Source organism: Notolepis coatsorum (assembly GCF_963971535.1).
Source record: "Notolepis coatsorum genome assembly, chromosome: 6".
In the NCBI taxonomy this organism is placed as follows: Eukaryota; Metazoa; Chordata; class Actinopteri; order Aulopiformes; family Paralepididae; genus Notolepis; species Notolepis coatsorum.
Genome location: NC_140170.1, coordinates 122,534,887 through 122,555,518, shown reverse-complemented (window position 1 = coordinate 122,555,518; position 20,632 = coordinate 122,534,887). Strand labels below are relative to the sequence as shown.

The following is a 20,632-nucleotide window of genomic DNA, read 5'->3' as shown; positions in this document are numbered from 1 at the left end:
GGTGGTTTCAAACTATTTTGGTTCTACATGGGACACAGGTTAAGTTATCCAGCCATCTATCCATCCATGACACTCCCCTTCTCTCCCTCCCTCCCATGCGCATCTCTTACCTTTTCTGCAGACTGTGCAGTGCCAAAGAAGATGGGTATGAAAGCCAGCCATACGATGCAGGTGGTGTACATGGTAAACCCAATTGGTTTGGCTTCGTTAAAATTCTCCGGGACCCTGCGGGTCTTTATAGCATAAACAGTACATGTCACCATCAGTAAGATACTGTAACCCAATGAGCAGATGATCTGAAGATCTGTGATGTCGCATTTCAACACCCCCCGGGCCAAGTGTGGGTTGATGGTCCTCTGCTCATCATAGTCTATGAAGGGATTGGGTGGATCCACGCCAAACCACACGAAGACCCCCAGCAGCTGGACTGCGATGAGGCTGGAGGTGATTGCCAGCTGGGAGGTGGGGCTGATCAGTCTAGGGGCCGTCACCGACTTCTTACCCTGCTCGAAGATGCGGTAGATGCGGTTAGTTTTGGTGAGGAGAGCGGCGTAGCTGATGCACATGCCCAGACCCAGGAAGATCCTCCTGAAGGAGCACACGGCCACATCCGGCTTGGCGATCATCAGGAACGTGATGATGTAACACAGGAAGATCCCAGTGAGAAGCATGTAACTAAGCTCCCTCCCCGACGCCCTGACGATCGGTGTGTCGTTGTAGCGCACGAAGGTCGCCATGACAAAGATAGTTGCGATGATTCCGAGCATGGCCAGGAACACCGGTATCACCGCCCAGGGCGAGTGCCACTCCAGCTTGACGATCGGTATGGGCTGGCAGGCAGTTCGGTTGGGGTTGGGCGTCATGTTGAAGGAGCAGAGCTTGCAGGAGAACTCATCGTAGCGGTACTGGTAGCCATCACAGGGTTCACAGTGCCAGCAGCACGGCATGCCTTTCACCACCTTCTTCCTCTCGCCTGTCTTACAGGGCAGACTGCACACTGAACTGGGGATCGATTGCTCCCCTCTGGGCCACTGCATGTCATCAATCTGAAAAGATGAGGGAAAACATGAAATGATTAGATTTTTAGATTAGCTTACATTCGATTAAGTGAAAAGGGGAGGGGGAGGGGACAACAACAACACATAATTACACAATCTATATTTGGTATTTTAGTAGACCAGTTGTATGTTTTCTATTTCAAAGGATAGGATGGCAAATAATAATCGGTTTGTTCAGGATAAGGTAAAAATAAAGTGGTTACAAGTTTTTCCATTGTGGAATAAACCACTAATATTTCCTCAATCTGGACAGAAAGGACGGCAAACAGTAGATGGTCAGATCAGGTGAAAATGAGCAAATAGTAAACCACATTAAATCACATTATGTGCAATGTGATATTGCAGTTATTCTGTTTCGAGTTAGAAAACAATTGGTTAGTTCAAGTGGAGGTAAACAGGAAGGTTACGTATATTTTATATTGGATATGATATTACATATTATATAATATTTTGTACCGTAATGTTTCATTTCTCGTTCATCCTTCATAAGGATAGGCCTATACTACTGGTTTATAGACTAATGTAACTAACACAAACAAGATAGCTACCGGAACTTATCATAGCGGAGAGGCTCGTCAATGTTTCCCAAACCGAGGCTTATAGGCAGCTTCATGTCTGAGCACAGTCTGACCATGCTAATGTAAGCTGTTAACTTAGTGTTAGCTAGCAAGTCTAGCTAACAAGTTCGGTTATTGGTAGCTTGGCCTGAATGTGCTCTGAAGCTTCAAAATTGACTGTGTACTGTAGTTGCCTTCATTTGGGTTAGATCACCCTGCTTCTTCTTGACTCCACTATGCCATCTTTCAATGTAACGTTCTGTGACAGGCGCGCTGAAGCTTTGAGCATTAAAAGCTAGCAAATGGCTTATCTTGAGAGAACGGCATTGATGAGCCTGCCTTCTACTCGACTTACTGTAATTATTGTATTATTATAAAAAAAATGTAAATTACGGTAATCACAGGGCTGGAAATATAAGATTGTTCCTCTATAGGAGGAGTGATGCAGATTCCTTCCACAGAGTGTATTTGCAGAACCCCATGTATGGTTCTACCCAGAACCCTCTGTACAAGAAAAAAAATTAAACATACACACATTTCCACTCTGCAGGAACACCAGCGTAACTAATGAATATGTTTGCTCACTCCAGGACCTGACTTTTCAGTGCGTAACACAGCGATAGTAAACTAACATTTGATTTGGCTCTAGTGTAGTTTGTGTGTTTCACCAAAGGTCTCATTGATTTGACAGATGGACCACAGCTAATGAGTAGGCTAATGAATACACCATTAGAGAGACTTCAATGAGGATTAATTCCGCTTGGGTCATAACACCACTATAGGAAGACGTCAATAACAGGGTTTGAAATACAACTATTTATTTGTAACCAGTGTTGTGGTGTTATTTTTGGAAGTGGGGAAGTGTTAACAGATTTGGCAATGGGGCGACAATAATGTATACAAAGAGGCATGGTATTCTATCTTCGGCCTTGCTCTGCTGGCAGCGGTTTATTTATCACGTTGTCTCATAATACAGCAGCACATATGATCTCCTCTCCTGGAGGGGCAGAAGTGAGAATAAGGAACAGTAGGAGGGAACCAAGGTTTATATAGTCCCAACCTGGTGTAGACAGTAGACGCTCCGCCTACAGCGCTCTCCAGTGGACACAGATATACATGCAGTCATGAGGGCAGTAGAGATCAATTACAGTCAGTTACAACCATACATACACCCTCTATATTCAACACTCCCACTTATGGTTGCTTAACATTCTGTATGGACTTTTCAAAACAATTTACAAAGGAAATAACACACTTAGAACATCAAAAAGAGTATGGCATTCAATATTTACACACCAACCATAACCTCTGCAAATCTTTTCAATTTCAGTTTGGAAGCGGGTTCCGTCATAGCGTCTGCTACCATGTCATCTGTTGGACAATAAATCAGTGTCATTCTTTCTTCTCTGATGACAGATCTGATGAAATGGTACTTTATGTCCATATGCTTACCCCTCTGTCGGCACACAGGGTTTCTCGCAATGGCAATAGTACCTTGGTTGTCCTCATAAACAACAGTTTTCTTATATACATAGTTATCCATCCCTCCGAGCAGTTGTTCTAGGTAAATGCACTCCTGTATCGTCATGGCCAGAGCCATGTACTCGGCTTCACAAGTTGACAGTGCTACTGTGGGCTGCTTCTTTGTTTTCCATGAAACCAGTGAGCTGTTTGTGTTTAAACTAACACAGTATCCAGTTGTACTCCTTCTATCTGTGGTGTCAGCAGCCCAATCTGCATCACTGTAGGCTTTAAGCCCTAGGCCTTCGCTGCTCTTTCTGAAACAAAGTAGTTTATCTCCTGTACCTTTCAGATAACGAAAAACATGTTTTACTGTGATCCAGTGTTCCTCTGTGGGATCAGCAAAATGCTGTGACAACTTACTCACTACAAAACACAGGTCAGTACATGTTGTTAAGTAGATGAGGCTACCCACGGCTTCCCTGTACATTTTTACATCTGTCAGTTTCTGAGCATCCTCTTGGTAATCAAGTTTCTGATCACATGGTGTTTCCCTTGTTCTACATTCATGCATGTCAAAACGTTTCAGGATCTTTTCCACATATCTCTTCTGGGATACTGTTACACAATTTTCCGACTGCTCAAAGTCCATACCTAGGAAATGCTTTAACCTGCCAAGGTCTTTCATTTTGAATCTGGTGGAGAGCATACCTTTCACCTGATCTAGGTTTCTGGTGTTGTCTGCTGCGATGATCAAATCATCCACCCAAATGACGATTATCACTTTCCCTGACTCTTTTGACTCCCTTGAGTAAACACAGGGGTCTACTGGATTCTGTAGGAAGTGATCCTTGATGAGGCATGTGTGGAGCATCTCGTTCCAATTTCGCCCAGACTGTTTCAGGCCGTAAATGGATTTTTCTAGCCTGCACACTAGCTTCAGGTTGTTCCATATATATCTCCCTATCTATGGGTGCGTGCAGATAGGCTGTCTTCACATCCATCTGATGTAGAATCAGATTGTCCTCAGCTGCTTTCTGAACCACTACCCTTACACTGGTCAGGTTGGCGGTGGGGGAAAATGTTTCACCATAGTCTATCCCCTCCCTCTGGCTGAAACCTTTAGCTACAAATCTCGCTTTGTACTTTTTGTGGCCTTCGATCCCTTCCTTGATTGAGTACACCCATTTTCCTCCCACTGTCTGTCTGCCCTCTGGCAATTGTGTGAGAGTAAAAGTGTGGTTGTCCTCTAAGGACCTCATCTCCTCGTCCATCACTCTCTCCCACTTACTCGACTCTGGGGACACTATGGCTTCCTTAAAGGACTGAGGCACGCCACACACCACTCTGTAGCAGTAGTCAATATCGGCGAGTGTACTGTCATCCTCGTCACTCCCTCTCCGGGCATAATCTATCAGATATTTTGGGGGTTTGTGTTCCCTTGAGGGATACGTCCCACTGCTTGGGGCACTTGACGTCACCCTCGGGTGCTCCTCGTTATCGCCCTCTGGGGGTGGCTGGCTGTCTGCTTGCACGCCTGTGCTCAGTACGCTAGGCGGGGGTGTCTCTGTCCCCCCATACCTTACCCCGGAGTCCAGCCATGGCTCCTCTGTCTGTGTCTCGATTTCGTACGTTGTCTTGGTGACAAATTTCACTAGTCTGTGCTTTTGCACCTTCCCTTTAGTAGACTAGGAGTGCTGGGCTCCCTCTGTCGTGTCCTACAAAGAACCCTTTTTCACATCTGGACTCAAGCTTGCCTCTGTCCTGCTGGTAAGTATAGCACACTGATCCGAATTTGTGCATTCTGGCTAGATTACATATTTTCCCAGTCATTGCTGTATATGGGGTGGTGCCTGTGTGTTTATTAAAACACCTGTTTCTGGTGTAAGCAGCTTCTTGTACCGCATAATGCCACAGGCTCTTCGGTATGTTACTATCGTCTAGCTTACACCTGGCCATTTCAAAAAGGGTGCGCCATTCCCTCTCTGCTACCCCGTTCTGATGTGGGGAGTAGGGACATGACGTCTCGTGTCTGATCCTGTTCTTTCTTAGCAGTGATTGGAACTTTCTGTTCGTAAACTCGGTCCCGTTATCTGATCTCAAACATTTTACTTCCCCATAGGGGGCTACATCGGCAAGGAATTTTTCCGTGGCTTGGAGCGCATCACTCTTTGCTTTGAGGAAATAGACGAACACTACGCCTGTACCCACATCTGTAAAGGACTGTACGTAGTTAAAGCCACCTATGGACTCGTTCCTTACTGGACCGGCTAGGTCGGTGTTAACTAGCTCCAGCGGTCTCTTTACTTTCTCCGTGGGGCCCCTGTTCCTTGTTTGAGTAAACTTCCCTCTTGAGTAAACTTCCCACCATTGTTATAGCATAGCAAACCAGAACCTACTGAGCTGGGACAATCTTGTCAAATTCAAAGATGCCTGCCTTACCTATAAAATCCTACATGGCTTGGCTCCTCCCCCCCTCTGTACTTTCATAAAACAGAAAGCATCTGCTGATAGATATACCAGGTCTGTAGTCAGAGGGGACTGTGTAGTCCCAAACAGGAGGTCTGCTTTTAGTCAGACAGCCTTTTCCGTGAGAGCAGCCCACACCTGGAACAGTCTGCCAACACGGCTCAGGGAGTATCAAAGTTACATCTAATTTAAAACTAACTTAAAATCATGGTTGAGAGATGGTCAAGTGTGCGACCATTTTAACTGAGGGGTTGTATTTTAATGTATTTATTTGTATGTATTTTAGTGTATTGTAACCTATACTGATTCCTACTGTGTTTTAATTATTGTACTATGTTTTTTAACTGAGGGGTTGTATTTTAATGTATTTATTTGTATGTATTTTAGTGTATTGTAACCTATACTGATTCCTACTGTGTTTTAATTATTGTACTATGTTTTAATTATTGTTGTGCTCATATCACCTGCCCCAGAGACTACAGTTGAAAATTACCCAACTTGGCTAAACTGGCATATTTACAGTCAAATGTTCCTTAATATGCACTGTCTCTGTATTTTAAACCAATAAATACAAATACAAAAAATATGCAAACTTCACATTCTTTGTCAGGTCTATGCCTCTCACCTTTAATGTGCATACCGTCTGTCACTGCTTGTAGCTTTAGCAAATCCTCATGATTACAATGACCCATAATTTCATGCCACGTCTGGATGTCATGGCTAACAGTCACATTACATTTGTCATTATTATTGCACTCCGTTTATAAGTAATACATTATCCCATATACGTCGATATTAAACCGCGTACCATCTCGTTCTACAAGAACATCTTTACCTTCACTGAAGAACACTTCGGCGCTGTTAGCAGTAGCAGATTTGACTGAGAATAGTTCTTGTGGGAACGAGGGTATGTATAAAGCATTCTTTAATGTCACTGTACACCGGCGTACCTTACTGTCTATAAGGCGTACCTGTGTGTCTCCTCTCCCTTGCGCCAACCCGTAGGTGCGCTTCCCGTCTGCCAGCTCCATGCTGTGTCCCTCCGGCTCGAAGGATTTATCGAAGTTCTTGAAACTGCTCCTGTCGTTGATGATGTGGGACGACGCACCTGTCTCTACGATCAACCCCCTCCTCGGGAGCTGCCGGTGCTGTGTTGGCCGGGTGACGCCTGTAGTCCGCGCCCCGAAAACGAAATCCTCTAGTCCCGCCGCTCTTTGTGCGTCATCTCAACCCGTCACACAATCTCTGTTGTTGCCATCTTGTCTGTAGTTGCCATCTCGTCCACAGTCGCCATCTTGGCCGCGGCCGCAATCTCGTCCATCGCCGCCATCTTGTTTGTAGTCGCGGTCTCGTCCGTCGCCGCCATCTTGTCCATGTGCGCCGCCTCGTCTCTGGCCGACATCTTGCCCATGTGCGTATCGGGCGCTCTGGTCTCGTTTCTTTCGGCACTCTTTGTCTGTGTGCCCCGATGATCTGCAGAAGTTGCACCAGACTGTCTTGTTGCAGTTATCTCTCCGATGCCCGTTCTCTCCGCATCGCCAACACGTCAGCTCCATCGTGGGCCTGGCCCTTTCCCTCTGTGTCGCTCGGGCTTTCAGTGCTATCCCCCCCGCTTCCGCGACGTCTGGGTGGATATCCTCTGAAGCCTCAAAGTTCCGCAGCTTGGCTTTGAACTGCCCCAATGTCATGTCCGTTGAACCGTGGGTAACCAGTAGCGCGAACGGCCTGTATAACTCCGGCAGTCCTCTCATCACCATTGCCATCATTAGCCCCTCTCCTGGTGCCTCTCCTGCACTCTTGAGTGCCGTCATGATCTGCTCGGCTCGGATGATGTATTCTGTCATCGTCTCTGTGTGCCCCTTCTTCAGGGCCGTTAACATTACGTAGAGGGACACTACTCGGGGCCTTCCCCGTCTGATGTAATGCTCCCTCAACACTCCCAGGCTTTCTCTGCCTTTGTCCTTCGTGCCGCGGAATATTAGTCCCAAGCTCGTATCGTCGAGCAGCGGCGCCAACTCACAGTATGCGTCCGCGTTTAGTTTGTCGTCTTGTGCTTGGTCCTCCGCCTTGAGTCCCGCGCCGTGCATGCAACATAGCATGCGCTCTTCCCAGAGCTCATATCCTTCCGCTTTCCCGTTAAATGTGGGCCACTTGCTTCTTCCAGGGGCGTCATTTTGGTATGGCAAGGTATGGCACTCGCCATACCTTGGCAAATTAAAAATAATATATATATTTTTTTTATAATTACAATTTTTTTAATGTTGATTTAAAATTTGAATGTCAACATTATGAACGAAGCTTCAAACTATTCGGTACAGCCCTAGCATGTTTTGATATTGTCAATTATCTCACTTTTACTAGGTGACTTTTACTACTAACTCAAATATGCCAAAAAAATAAAGGAAAATGGACATACAGAAGTTTTTTTATCAAAGGGCAGCAGAGACAAGTGATACAGGTACACAGGTAAGGTCTTACAATGGCTTAGTGATTATAACAGTGCAGTTCAGCATTCAGTAACCCATACTTTTTGTGAACGTGTTTTTGATACTACATTCTGTTGAACACACCTCAAAACCGTACCTAAGGAAAATTGGCTCAATTGCAAGAAAAATAATAGACAGTTATGATATTACATTCTGCATAAATTGTATGCAAAATATTGTGGTTCCCTGCTTTAGTCTGTTGACACATTTCTATACTAAAAATGCTTGTGTAGTCCTGTGTCATACCTAAATGTCATATAAGTGAATTGTATAAAAACAACTCACCAAAAGTGACTATTGCGCAACTGATTTGACAAAAAAAATCCACCAGGGGAAACCCCCCCTTTTACTGAAATGACGCCACTGGCTTCTTCCCTTGGTCGCCATCCTCTTCCTTGGTGGTAGGTGGTTGGTGTAGCTTAAGCTCTGTTGGCCTAGTATCTAGCCACGCGGTACTCCCGGTGCTGCTCTGGCCTACACGTCAGCTAAGCTAACTACCTTTATTATTTCGCCCCTGCGAGATCTGAGACCATAACCTGTTAACAGATTTGGCAATGGGGCGACAATAATGTATACAAAGAGGCATGGTATTCTATCTTTGGCCTTGCTCTGCTGGCAGCGGTTTATTTATCATGTTGTCTCATAATACAGCAGCACATATGATCTCCTCTCCTGGAGGGGCAGAAGTGAGAAGAAGGAACAGTAGGAGGGAACCAAGGTTTATATAGTCCCAACCTGGTGTATACAGTAGACCAGGGCTATTCAACTAAATTGTTCAGGGGGCCACATTGTCAGAAACCCAAGGGGCCAGGGGCCGGACTGCCACGGCGTCTCCCCGTGCTATGAATATATGTACACTTGACACAACACGCAACCACATTTTCACAACTTTTATTTAACTACATTGCAAAAGTAGTATACTTTTCAAAAAAAGTGCTTCATTTACAGTATGTGCCACATCTGCAACATCTCCTGCAAAAAGTGCTTCATTTATGACTGTGCAACAACTGCAACATCTCCTCTTCAACATTTCAATATACAAATAAAATAAAAAACAAACAAGTGCATGATGTGCATCTGAACATTCTAACATCAACACTTGAACAAAAAAACACATTTATAGTGCAGCTGAGCTTATGAAAAAGTGCTTCATGTCTGTGCAACAACAGCAAATCACAGCATCTTATTAGCACTTATTGTCCACTCTTAACTCTCAAACATCAGGGGGGTGGGGGGCAGACGGGCCTAGCCTACATACACACATCTAATGAGAGCGATTGCACTTCTTTGACTGGGCAATGGCAGAGAAAGAGGGTTCATAGGAAGTGAGGGCTACCCGCAAACAGTGATGCAAATGCTCATTTGTCAAGGAGGCACGGTTGCTTGTTTTAATGGCATTCATGTGAGATAAACTGGATTCACAGGTGTATGTTGAGCCAAACATTGTTAGCACAGATATTGCCAGCGTTTTTATTTTGGGGAATGTCTTGACATGAATACACTTTATCCAAAATGTTGTGGTGGATTCATTCTTAAGTGCCTGCTTCAGAGCAGATGATGCTTGCATGTCAATTATTTCAAGTTGCAGGAGACCTTCATCAATGTGAAGTGATGCAAGGAACTCTTGTCCTTTTGTGGAAATAGCAGCTACATTGGCAAATGGGTTGCTCACAAAATGCATCAATTCTCTGGACATGTCAAATTCATCAAATAGACTTGCAAAGTTTTCCCTCAATTTATCAATGAAATCCGTCATTAATTGAGTGACTTTTGGCTCAATTGTGCGTGTTAACGTTGACATGAAAAGAACAAAGTAATTTTTTTATTTTTTTTTATATCGTGTAATATTTGGCGGGCCGGTGAGAATCGATCCGGCCCGCGGGCCGCCAGTTGAATAGCCCTGGAGTAGACGCTCCGCCTACAGCGCTCTCCAGTGGACACAGATATACATGCAGTCATGAGGGCAGTAGAGAGCAATTACAGTCAGTTACAACCATACATAGGCTACACCCTCTATATTCAACAGGAAGCACACCTACTGTCTGACTGTGACTGTGGCTACAAAGATGGCAGAGGCAACCATGCAAGGTGCCAACCTGCTAATCAGGGGTAGTTAGGGGTTAAGTGTCTTGCTCAAGGACACTTTGACACGCTGCTGGGACGAGCTGGAATTTAACCGTGAACCTTCCGATTACCAGGTGACCGCTCTACCTCCTGAACCACTGTCATCCCCATCTCTCCCGCTTCATCTCTCTCACTGCCTGTATTAATACCTTATTATTGTTTATTATATTACAGAGTAGCATATGTCACGCTAGATTGATGTTGTCTCACTGAATATTTGATGGATCTAAGGATAAGCATGTACTGTACCTAGTAGTAAAGTCATAGAGACCTTTAATTTTTTTCCCTAGGCTTTTCTATTAATCGTTCTTAATGATTAATCTTACTTCAAATTTCAAGAGGAATATAATCATAAAATGTTATGGAGCACCCTCACCCCTCACCCCCAACACCCAGAACCGCCCTGGGGTCCATAGCTAGCTACTATTCCCCCCCCCCCCCCCCCCCCCCCCAGCTGGACATTCTATGGACCCACTTGGGATCGTGGTGGAGAGCCGCACGCAGAGCAAGCTGCTGGCCATCATGGACAATGTCAACCACCCTCTCCACCACACCCTGGTGGGGCAGAGCAGCAGTCGCAGCGGACGGCTCATCTCCCTGCAGTCGCGGACTGAGTGGCACAGGAGGTCCTTTGTCCCCACATCCATCAGACTGTACAACAGCTCAATCTAGTGTGGGGGACCTTGACGTCTTGACCTTTGACCTGTTGTCTGTTCCCTGTTCCCCACACCTGTTTTTATACACATATTTTATACACCTGTTTTTTATATACCTGTTTTTATACACCTGTTTTTATACACCTGTCTTATACACCTGCTCTTATCTTATCACATTTTTATTATTATTGGTAGATATGATTTACTTGAATTTTTATCATGTGCTTACTTTTTAATTCATGATGCAGACATAACTATGAACGTCTACTCTATACGTCTATTGTGTGAGCTATGTGAGATACCCTGAATTTCCCCAAGGGGATGAATAAAGTATCTATCTATGATTGATTTATTGATTGATTGATTGATTGATTGAAAACGTTATTAACAGATTGCAGAATAGGTACAATATAGTACGGCTCAATACAAACAATTGTTAAGGGGATGCAGACCAGAAAAAGACTTTCATCTTGTTTACTTCAGCGTCCCTGATTTTCAATTCATCAAGACATTTATGACATACATGACATACAGATATACAGTACTGTTTCATCAAGACATTTATGACATGCAAGACATATAAATATACAGTACTGTTTAAGATAAAGAGATCATAAAAAAATATATATATACATTCGAAGGGGAAGAAACTGTACATTGGAGGGGGTTAGGTTGGTGGGTCGGGGGGGTGGGTGTTGGACATTTACCGGGGCCAGTTTCTAATTGCAGCTACCCATAGGTGCTCTTTGCGAGCGGTTTTAAAGGAGGGTAGGGATTCACATTATTTTACGGCTGTGGGTAGGGTGTTCCACATTGTTGTGGCATAATTTGCTAAACGTGTTTTGTTGAGATCTGTACATATGGCTGTTTACACTAGTAACTGTTTACCTGCATATATAACTGTTTCCACCAGTGACTGTCTAGTTGCATATATATCTGTTCCCACTAGAGGGCGCTCTAGGCGGAGCCACCCAGGTACACCACCTTGTGGCGAGTATAAAAGCAAAGATACTTTTAGGGCCTTTGTGGTGCTTTGGCTCATAGTACCCTTGAATGAGTGCTCCTGTTAGTCTTCAAGGTATTCTTGTTTACCAGAGAGGAGATCCGGTACAAGAATCTTCTTCGTAATTATTATTATTGCGCTCGTCACCAACGCAAGAGACACCGGGTTCGACTCCGGCTTGGGCCGGCCGTCATACTAACTCAATTGGCAGAGTTAGCGGGTGGAAGTCGATGGGTGGTAATCTGGACGTTGTGGACAGTGACTCCTACAGGTCGGTTGGGGGACGCCTGCACAGCAGAGACAGGAAAATGGCGGGGGTAGTGTGAGCCTCCCACACGTTACACCTCGCCAAATGAGAGTCCGCGCTGGAGAATTGGCACGGCTAAATTGGGATGAGAAAAAAATTGAAAAAGAGGTTAAAAAGTGGATAAAAAAAAGAATCCTCTTTGTTGGTTGACTTTTTTGATTACATTGTTAGCCATTTTGTCACAGGAATGGCATGGATGGAACCCATCTTTCCTTGTGACAATATTGTCACCCACTGTAACGGATATAATAGTAGTTTGTGGTCTGTCAACGTGGTTTCATTGCTGGGTTAAGTACTTCTATTCTATTCACTTAATATGCTTACTTCAAATATCTATTCTATTCACATATATGCTTACCACTTGTATCTATTGCTATGTCCGCCCATTACAATCACACGAGCTGTCTAACGCCTGCCCCGTCTCCCTGTCTCCCTGTCTCCCTGTGAGTTGCTGTCCCGGAGTAATGACCGGAGTGTCGGACGTCCCGTGATGAAGATCGGGAGGATGCGACCCTCTCTGCGTGCCCTCCTGTCTCCCTGTCTCCGGCTGTCTCATAGTGATGACCGGAGTGCTGGACATCCCGCAATGATGACGGGGAGGTTGCGACCCTCTCTGCGCTGTCCCCTGTCCCCCTGTCTCCGGCTGTCTCGGAGTTATGACCGCCGTTATTTGTGCCGCCTCTGTGCCTCAAATAGATCCGCTATCAGCTCTATCTTTAATCTTTCAAAATGTTCAGTTGATATCGCTATCAGCTCTATCTTAAATGTTTCTAAATGTTCAGTTGCTATTGCATGCACTCATCTGTGTTTCACTACACACATGAGTGCATGCTTACCAACTGTCCGTCTGCAACACTACTATCACCGACATCTAAGAAGGGAGATCCCCCCTCGAATTGGCCTTTCTAAGGTTTCTCTCCTCCACATTGCTTGTGGTGAATTTTTTCCTATTGCTAGGTTTTAGTGAGTTTTTCCTTACCTTCGCGTGGGGTATGTCTGGGAGTGTTCGCATTGCATTCATTTATTTTTCATTTATTTTAAATTGGCGTTCTTGTTTTGTTTCTTGACTTATTGTGATGTTTCTTCTTGACTTGTTTAAAGAAGATGTGTCCGGCCCATGGGGACATTAACGTGTGTTGTCGGGCCTTACAAATAAATTTGATTTGATTTGATTTAATGGACTCTGTTTTACCCAGGTGTAATGCTAGTTTGTTATCAGCGAGCCAGGTGCAGATTCTGCCGAGTTCAGAGCTGAGGGCTTTTTCTTTCTTTTCTTTCTTTCTTTCTTTCTTTCTTTCTTTCTTTCTTTCTTTCTTTCTTTCTTTCTTTCTTTCTTTCTTTCTTTCTTTCTTTCTTTCTTTCTTTCTTTCTTTCTTTCTTTCTTTCTTTCTTTCTTTCTTTCTTTCTTTCTTTCTTTCTTTCTTTCTTTCTTTCTTTCTTTCTATCTATCTATCTATCTATCTATCTATCTATCTATCTATCTATCTATCTATCTATCTATCTATCTATCTATCTATCTATCTATCTATCTATCTATCTATCTATCTATCTATCCAGTAGCGGCTCGTGGATGCTTCGCCACTAGGGGCGCTATACCAAACATTTTGCAAACATGTACAGTACCACGCAACCGACTCATGGCAAGACGTGAGCGATTCGACTCACGCTCACGGCAATGAATCGGCTCTTATGAACGAGTCGCTCAGCTGTTACTACAACAACACACAACCAGTCAAATAAAGTATAGTCTAATTCACAACTTGAAACACAATATATAAATAGAAAAGTTAGAAACAAAACTCGCTCCGTCTCCAAACACACGCAGATCTCTCCCTCTCTCCTTCTCTCTCTCACACACAGCGCGACGTGGAATCGATTCGTTACACAATCAGACCTATTATATACCAAGAATAACTTCAGTATGAGTACAGGGCTGTACACATATTTTGCATATTGTTAAACGAGCCAAGGCTAGCTATTAAACTATCGATATGAATCGAAAATCTGGGACCCTGATGTAAACAAGACAAACGTCTTTCTCTGGTCTGCATCCCCTTAACAATTGTGTGTATTGAGCCGTACTGTATTGTACCCATTCTGCAATCTGTTAATAAAGTTCTCATTCATTCATTCATTCAAACATAGACGATATTGAACAAGCCATAATCCACGTATTTTCAATCCAAAAGCGAGAGAGAGAGAGAGAGAGAGAGAGAGACTCACTGTTTAGTTGACACGTCCAGGGCAGGAGGGCTTGCCTTGATAAAGTAGTGTATAATCCACTGTTGATGTATTCCAGACCACTGTCCACTGTGTCCAGACTGCATCCGCCATATAGCTTGTTAGCCAAGTGTTAGCTTGTTAGCAGTTAGCAGCACCACACAACACAAGTACTTCATTCCTTTGTCCATTTCCGCTCGAACAGACTGCAAACTACCTGGCGTTCTATCGCCATGCTCTAAGACAAACTCTAACCTTAACCAACTTTGAAAGAGTGCCTAAGCTTAACAGTCTAAAGAACTTGCAGTCACGGCACGCTCTAAGACAAACAGCTGCCTGCATCTCACAACAACACAACTATCTCTACCACCAACAGACCAACCTAGGAATAAGCTAGAATTGGAACATTAGAAATTGGATTCGGCCAATCAGAGATCGTCTCTGTGAAATTCTGCTACGGAAAAAAATACTGGCGTCGGCCAATCAGAGAGCGTCTCCGCGAAATGCGGCTACAGAAATTCTTGACGCTACTGGCTAGACCGCTTCAAATCTCGCCCGGATTCCAACATAATAGTCATATTTCAACACACAACGCGTTATGCACTGATTGGCTGTGACGGATACAGCGATCAAACTGTCAGAGCGCTGTCGCGTCTAGCCCGGGCCGAGAAATACGAAAAAAAAAAAAAAAAAAAAAAAAACGTGAGTCACCTCCTGCTCAGGAAAACGAGTGTTTTTTATTTTAGATAATAACGTTATATTGTGCATTGGAAATACAAACATACTTAAAATGAGTAAATATTATTAATTTTAAACATGTTTATATTATTTATAGGGCTATAAAACAAAAAACTAAAAAGTTTTATTTTCTTCTTCTCTGATTTAACAGCAGGTGGGGCGGCGCCCGTGCGCCCCTAGTGGCAGAGCCGCCACTGTATCTATCTATCTATCTATCTATCTATCTATCTATCTATCTATCTATCTATCTATCTATCTATCTATCTATCTATCTATCTATCTATCTATCTATCTATCTATCTATCTATCTATCTATCTATCTATCTATCTATCTATCTATCTATCTATCTATCTATCTATCTATCTATCTATCTATCTATCTATCTATCTATCTATCTATCTATCTATCTATCTATCTATCTATCTATCTATCTATCTATCTATCTATCTATCTATCTATCTATCTATCTATCTATCTATCTATCTATCTATCTATCTATCTATCTATCTATCTATCTATCTATCTATCTATCTATCTATCTATCTATCTATCTATCTATCTATCTATCTATCTATCTATCTATCTATCTATCTATCTATCTATCTATCTATCTATCTATCTATCTATCTATCTATCTATCTATCTATCTATCTATCTATCTATCTATCTATCTATCTATCTATCTATCTATCTATCTATCTATCTATCTATCTATCTATCTATCTATCTATCTATCTATCTATCTATCTATCTATCTATCTATCTATCTATCTATCTATCTATCTATCTATCTATCTATCTATCTATCTATCTATCTATCTATCTATCTATCTATCTATCTATCTATCTATCTATCTATCTATCTATCTATCTATCTATCTATCTATCTATCTATCTATCTATCTATCTATCTATCTATCTATCTATCTATCTATCTATCTATCTATCTATCTATCTATCTATCTATCTATACAGTAGTGGGACTGTCACCTTTTACCAAAATCAGGTTAGAACAATTTCAAAGCAAAAGATAATTTGTACCAAGTAATTCATACCTTTATGTAATCAGAATTCTCTATTATTTAACCCCCCCTCCCCCCAAGCCCTGTGCCTTTTCAAAATCACAAGCAATACCAAAAATAGTTATTATCATCAGTTGGATACTGTAGTTTTAATTGCGTATTGCCTCCAGAAAGGCACCTGATAGAACTAAAGATGAGAGGGAGTGTGTGTGTGAGAGAGAGAGAGAGAGAGAGAGAGAGAGAGAGAGAGAGAGAGAGAGAGAGAGAGAGAGAGAGAGAGAGAGAGAGAGAGAGAGAGAGAGAGAGAGAGAGAGAGAGAGAGAGAGAGAGAGAGAGAGAGAGAGAGAGATATTACAGTCTATGGAACACACTAATTTCTGGCAGAAGAACGTCACAATTGAGAGGATGACAGACATCCATTTAATGGTAATGGTGGATATAGCTCCTGTAGTGAGTTTTGTGCCCATATGATTTGATCAGTCTGGATGAACTCACGCAGCCTCAGGCAGAGAGGAGAAATGGAGAGAGCAAGGCACCTGAATGTTAATCAATTAATATAACTCGTTACAGTTTGATCAGTTAACTGGTCAACTGGTTAACTGGTTGGTGCCCCCCTCACCTCCCTCCACATCACCCGCCCCTCACAACGTTTTTTCACTCTCCTGCCCTCCGGGAGGAGAATGAGGAGCCTCCGAGCCAGGACCAGCAGGCTGAAAGACAGCTTCATACACCATGCTGTCAGGAAGCTGAACTCTCTCCCAGCTCTCCCTCCTCTCTTACCCTGCCACCACAGAACCTGGACTAAGAACCCCCCCCCCCCCCACTGACACACACACACACACACACACACACACACACACACACAGCTCCCCCCCCCTCTAACCCCCCCCCCCCCCGTCCCCCACTGACACACACACAGACACACACTGCCACTTTACAAACTCACTGCCACTTTACTTACTGCCAGTATTTAGTTTTATTTATTTAGCTTACATCATATTAGTTTACTGCCATATCCATCATCTCACTGCCACTTTACTGCCATTATTGTATTATTGTATTTTACTGCCATTATTTATTATTCATACTTACTATGTACCACTGCTGCTAAAGGTTTTGCACTAAGTTCTCGTTTACTTCTATATTTACATTTCACTCATACATTAACTTTTTTAGCTACTGTCTACATTGTATATAGTCCTGTATACTGTCCATATGTTACTTTATGTTTATAGTGTACTATGTTACGTTATGTTTATATTAGATCTTGTTTTTTATATACACCCTGGGAAGGGGGAAACGCAATTTCATGTCGCTGTATGTCTTGCACATTACGAGAGGTGACAACAAAGCTGACTTTGACTTTGACTTAACATCCTGCCAAGTTCGATTGATAGTTCGATATAAAATAAAAATAAAAGACAGCCCTGCAAACGACCCATAGAATAATATTACATGAGAAAGGATTTCACCTTTCACCTCAGTTCTAATTGTGTTTCCTTTATTCTGTGCTAAAGGACATTAACTTAAAAAATATGTAATTTTATTAGTACTGTATGTGACCCAGAACTGATGAATGGCACGGCCTTCAATAGATACACTACAAAACACCAATTTGGATCGGCTACTGGCCTTGGAAACCATTAACAATGCTTTGGAAACCAACAGTTGTAGTGCATGTTATCAACTCTCAGTATCATCCAAAGTTCTCCTCTGCCTATCTGTACACCATCAAAAAAGTAACGTTGATACCTATGATTGTCAGGGATCAAAAGCCACATGAAGGCGACCAAGCAAGTCAGCCCAAAGCTTGTGTTTGGCTAAAGATTGGATTCCAGAACCACAACAAAAGACAAACTCAAAGCAACCCACTAATCTCCCAACCTCACAAAGGCACCGGGCCAACACAGAAGGAAAGAGAAAAAATAGACAGCAAGTTATTTTCTCCTTCCCACAGATCTTCTGCATATCATCCTCTCTGCCACAACTTTCTCCTTCTTTATTATCTGGTTCCACTTCCATCCTTCCATCCATCCATCCATGCGTATGTACAGTATATCCATCCATCCATGTACCCACCCATCCATCGACCCATCCAAATGTACATCCACATGTACATACATCCATCCATTCATCCATCCATCCATCCATCCATCCTGCATGTACATCCATCCATCCATTCACCCATCCATCCATCCATCCATCCATCTAAACATACATCCACATCCATTCATATGTACACCCATCTATTCACCCATCTATTCACCCATCCATCCACCCATCCATCCCAGTCTCTATCCACCTAAAGCTGAGCTTATTACTGTATGCAGAGCACTGCAGCACATAGACCATCACAATTACATGACCAGCAGACACAAATCCCTCTCATGTGCAGGTGAATATGCTTCCCCATTTAGCATAAGAAATGTATTCAAATTGGACTTGTTATGTAAGAGAATCAAGCTTTACTACACATAATTGATGAGTGGTGAGAGTCGCATACCGCAGCACTTTGTCAGGAAATTACTCAACGCTGTCACTAAATACAGCAGGGACTCATAATGGGGATTCAAAACGGGACTCAAACCGCTAGAAGCAATGGTGGGTCAATCATATAAATGGAAACACCGTCCTTCATTTGTTGCGGTTGGGCAGGGCTGGCAGCTACTGCGGCGTGTTCAATAATTCAGCTGGTCTTTGAAGAGATGTCACACAGCTTGTAGAAGTCTCCCTGGCCTTACATTTATGAATATACTCCCTACAAAATGTTTCCCTTTTTCCAGTTCCTTCCGGCAGAAGAGTGTCTGCTTTAGCCATTCAGCCACAGGGCCCTGAACCCACTGGCCTGCGCCTGGCCTCCACACTTTGTGAGGGAGATGATATAAAAGGGAGAAGTGAGTAGAAGAGAAATGGGACAGGGCCTGGAGAGCTGGATCACATACATGCAACCATACACATCAATGACCTAGGCCCAATCCCAATTCCCTTTGCTTGGCCCCTACCCATAGCTCTGTGAGTGCCCTAGACTGGGTAGTGGCACTTCAGAACGGAGCTACAGTACAAGGGGAAGGGGTTGCAATCTTTACCTAGGAAATGGGACACCCCTTGTTGCGTCATCGGTAGTAAAATAATGTAAAGGACTTATGTTTACTACAAATACCACATATTTGCAGGGCCTTGAAACGTAACCTACAGTGTAGTTACATATAATGTATGTATTGTAATGTATCAAACGCAGCACTTTATTTACAGCAGATTTTGAGATTAAGTTAATGTGTGCCTACAATCATAAAAAAAAACATGAACTGTAGTGTAACTGACATTTTTGGAATGCTGTGCGCCACACAATTCTGACATCTGCAACACCAGCTGTCCTCTGTAACCGGACAGGTCTCTTTTACATTCCTGACATTCTAGGACCCAGCCGCAAAGAAAACAAACCCAGAATGAGGAACGTTGCAGCTTGGTTCATCCAGTTGAGCATTTTTGCCATCTGATCATTAAACTGACATAAATCTCCGCCGTCAAAAGATACTGGATAACCATACATTTTGTAGCAGTGCAGCAGTGGAAATAGTTGTAATCAACGGTGTGGGATAGAAAAGAAGCAACGGGAAAAGGGAAACCCAGGTGTTTCTAGTTTAAAAACATGTGCTAGTTCTTGCTTACAATAATTCAATACAATTAAAATGTTCCCTTCTACTGAAAGAAACATGTTCCTTCCCAAAGTGTCATTAACATTTCATTATTGGGGAAAGAGAGAGACGGGGACAGAGAGAGTCGTGTCAGAGAGCCACGGCTGGTGCTGTTAAACGTGAACCCGGTTGAGTTAAACTGAGAGACGAGAACGGAGTGGAGCAGAAGATCAGAGACGAGCAGCAACACTAGAAATAAGAAACAGGGAGACAAGTAGAACCCATTGTCTTTGTTCAAGAATATTCGTCAGAGACTAAATGAAGAGGGGGCAAGAGTCCTCTGTCTCCCCCCCGCCCCCTTCCTTATCTGTTCTATGCAGCCTTTTGCTCCTCTGTCTGCCTCTGATCTGCTGTCAGACAAGGCTGCCAATAATGTGTCTCGCTCCCCACTGGCATGACGACGTCTTAGGCTGCGGGTCAGGTGAGCGTTTTAAAATGAAACACGTCAACGTTATCGTCAGCCTGAATGCATGTGCCCCGCCCTGGCCTAACAAGCCACCGTGGTCAGCGAGAGATGTCAGAGAGAAATGTCAGGGAGGCAATCGCTCCGCCTGTATCTGCCACCGTGGCATTCATCCCAGATGCATTCATCCCAACTTGTGTGGTGTTTCTCTCAGTATGTTTCACTGCCTATATGTCTGTCTCTCTTTGTCTGCTTCTTCCTCTCTCTGTCTCCTTGCCTCCACGTTTGCCCATTCCTTTCAAATGCATGTGTCTAATTCATTCTAACAGTAGTCTATTATTGCACAAAATGGTTGGGGAATTGGGAGACAACTTGTTTATCCCCCTCAACTCAGCAGCACGCCTTGTTTGATATTGCATTAATCAGCTGCAC

The 20,632-nt window shown here is 43.3% G+C and overlaps 1 protein-coding gene across 1 annotated transcript in view; it reads right to left on the bottom strand.

Annotated features, from left to right (window-relative positions):
• Positions 1 to 20,632, bottom strand: part of grm7 (glutamate metabotropic receptor 7) — a gene marked incomplete at both ends in the record, with an annotated part of 692,585 nt that overhangs the window by 146,673 nt on the left and 525,280 nt on the right. The window contains one exon of the mRNA XM_084317718.1: positions 111 to 1,046. Within this exon, the coding sequence (XP_084173844.1) occupies positions 111 to 1,046 (936 nt within the window). The remainder of the gene's footprint in view (positions 1 to 110; positions 1,047 to 20,632) is intronic.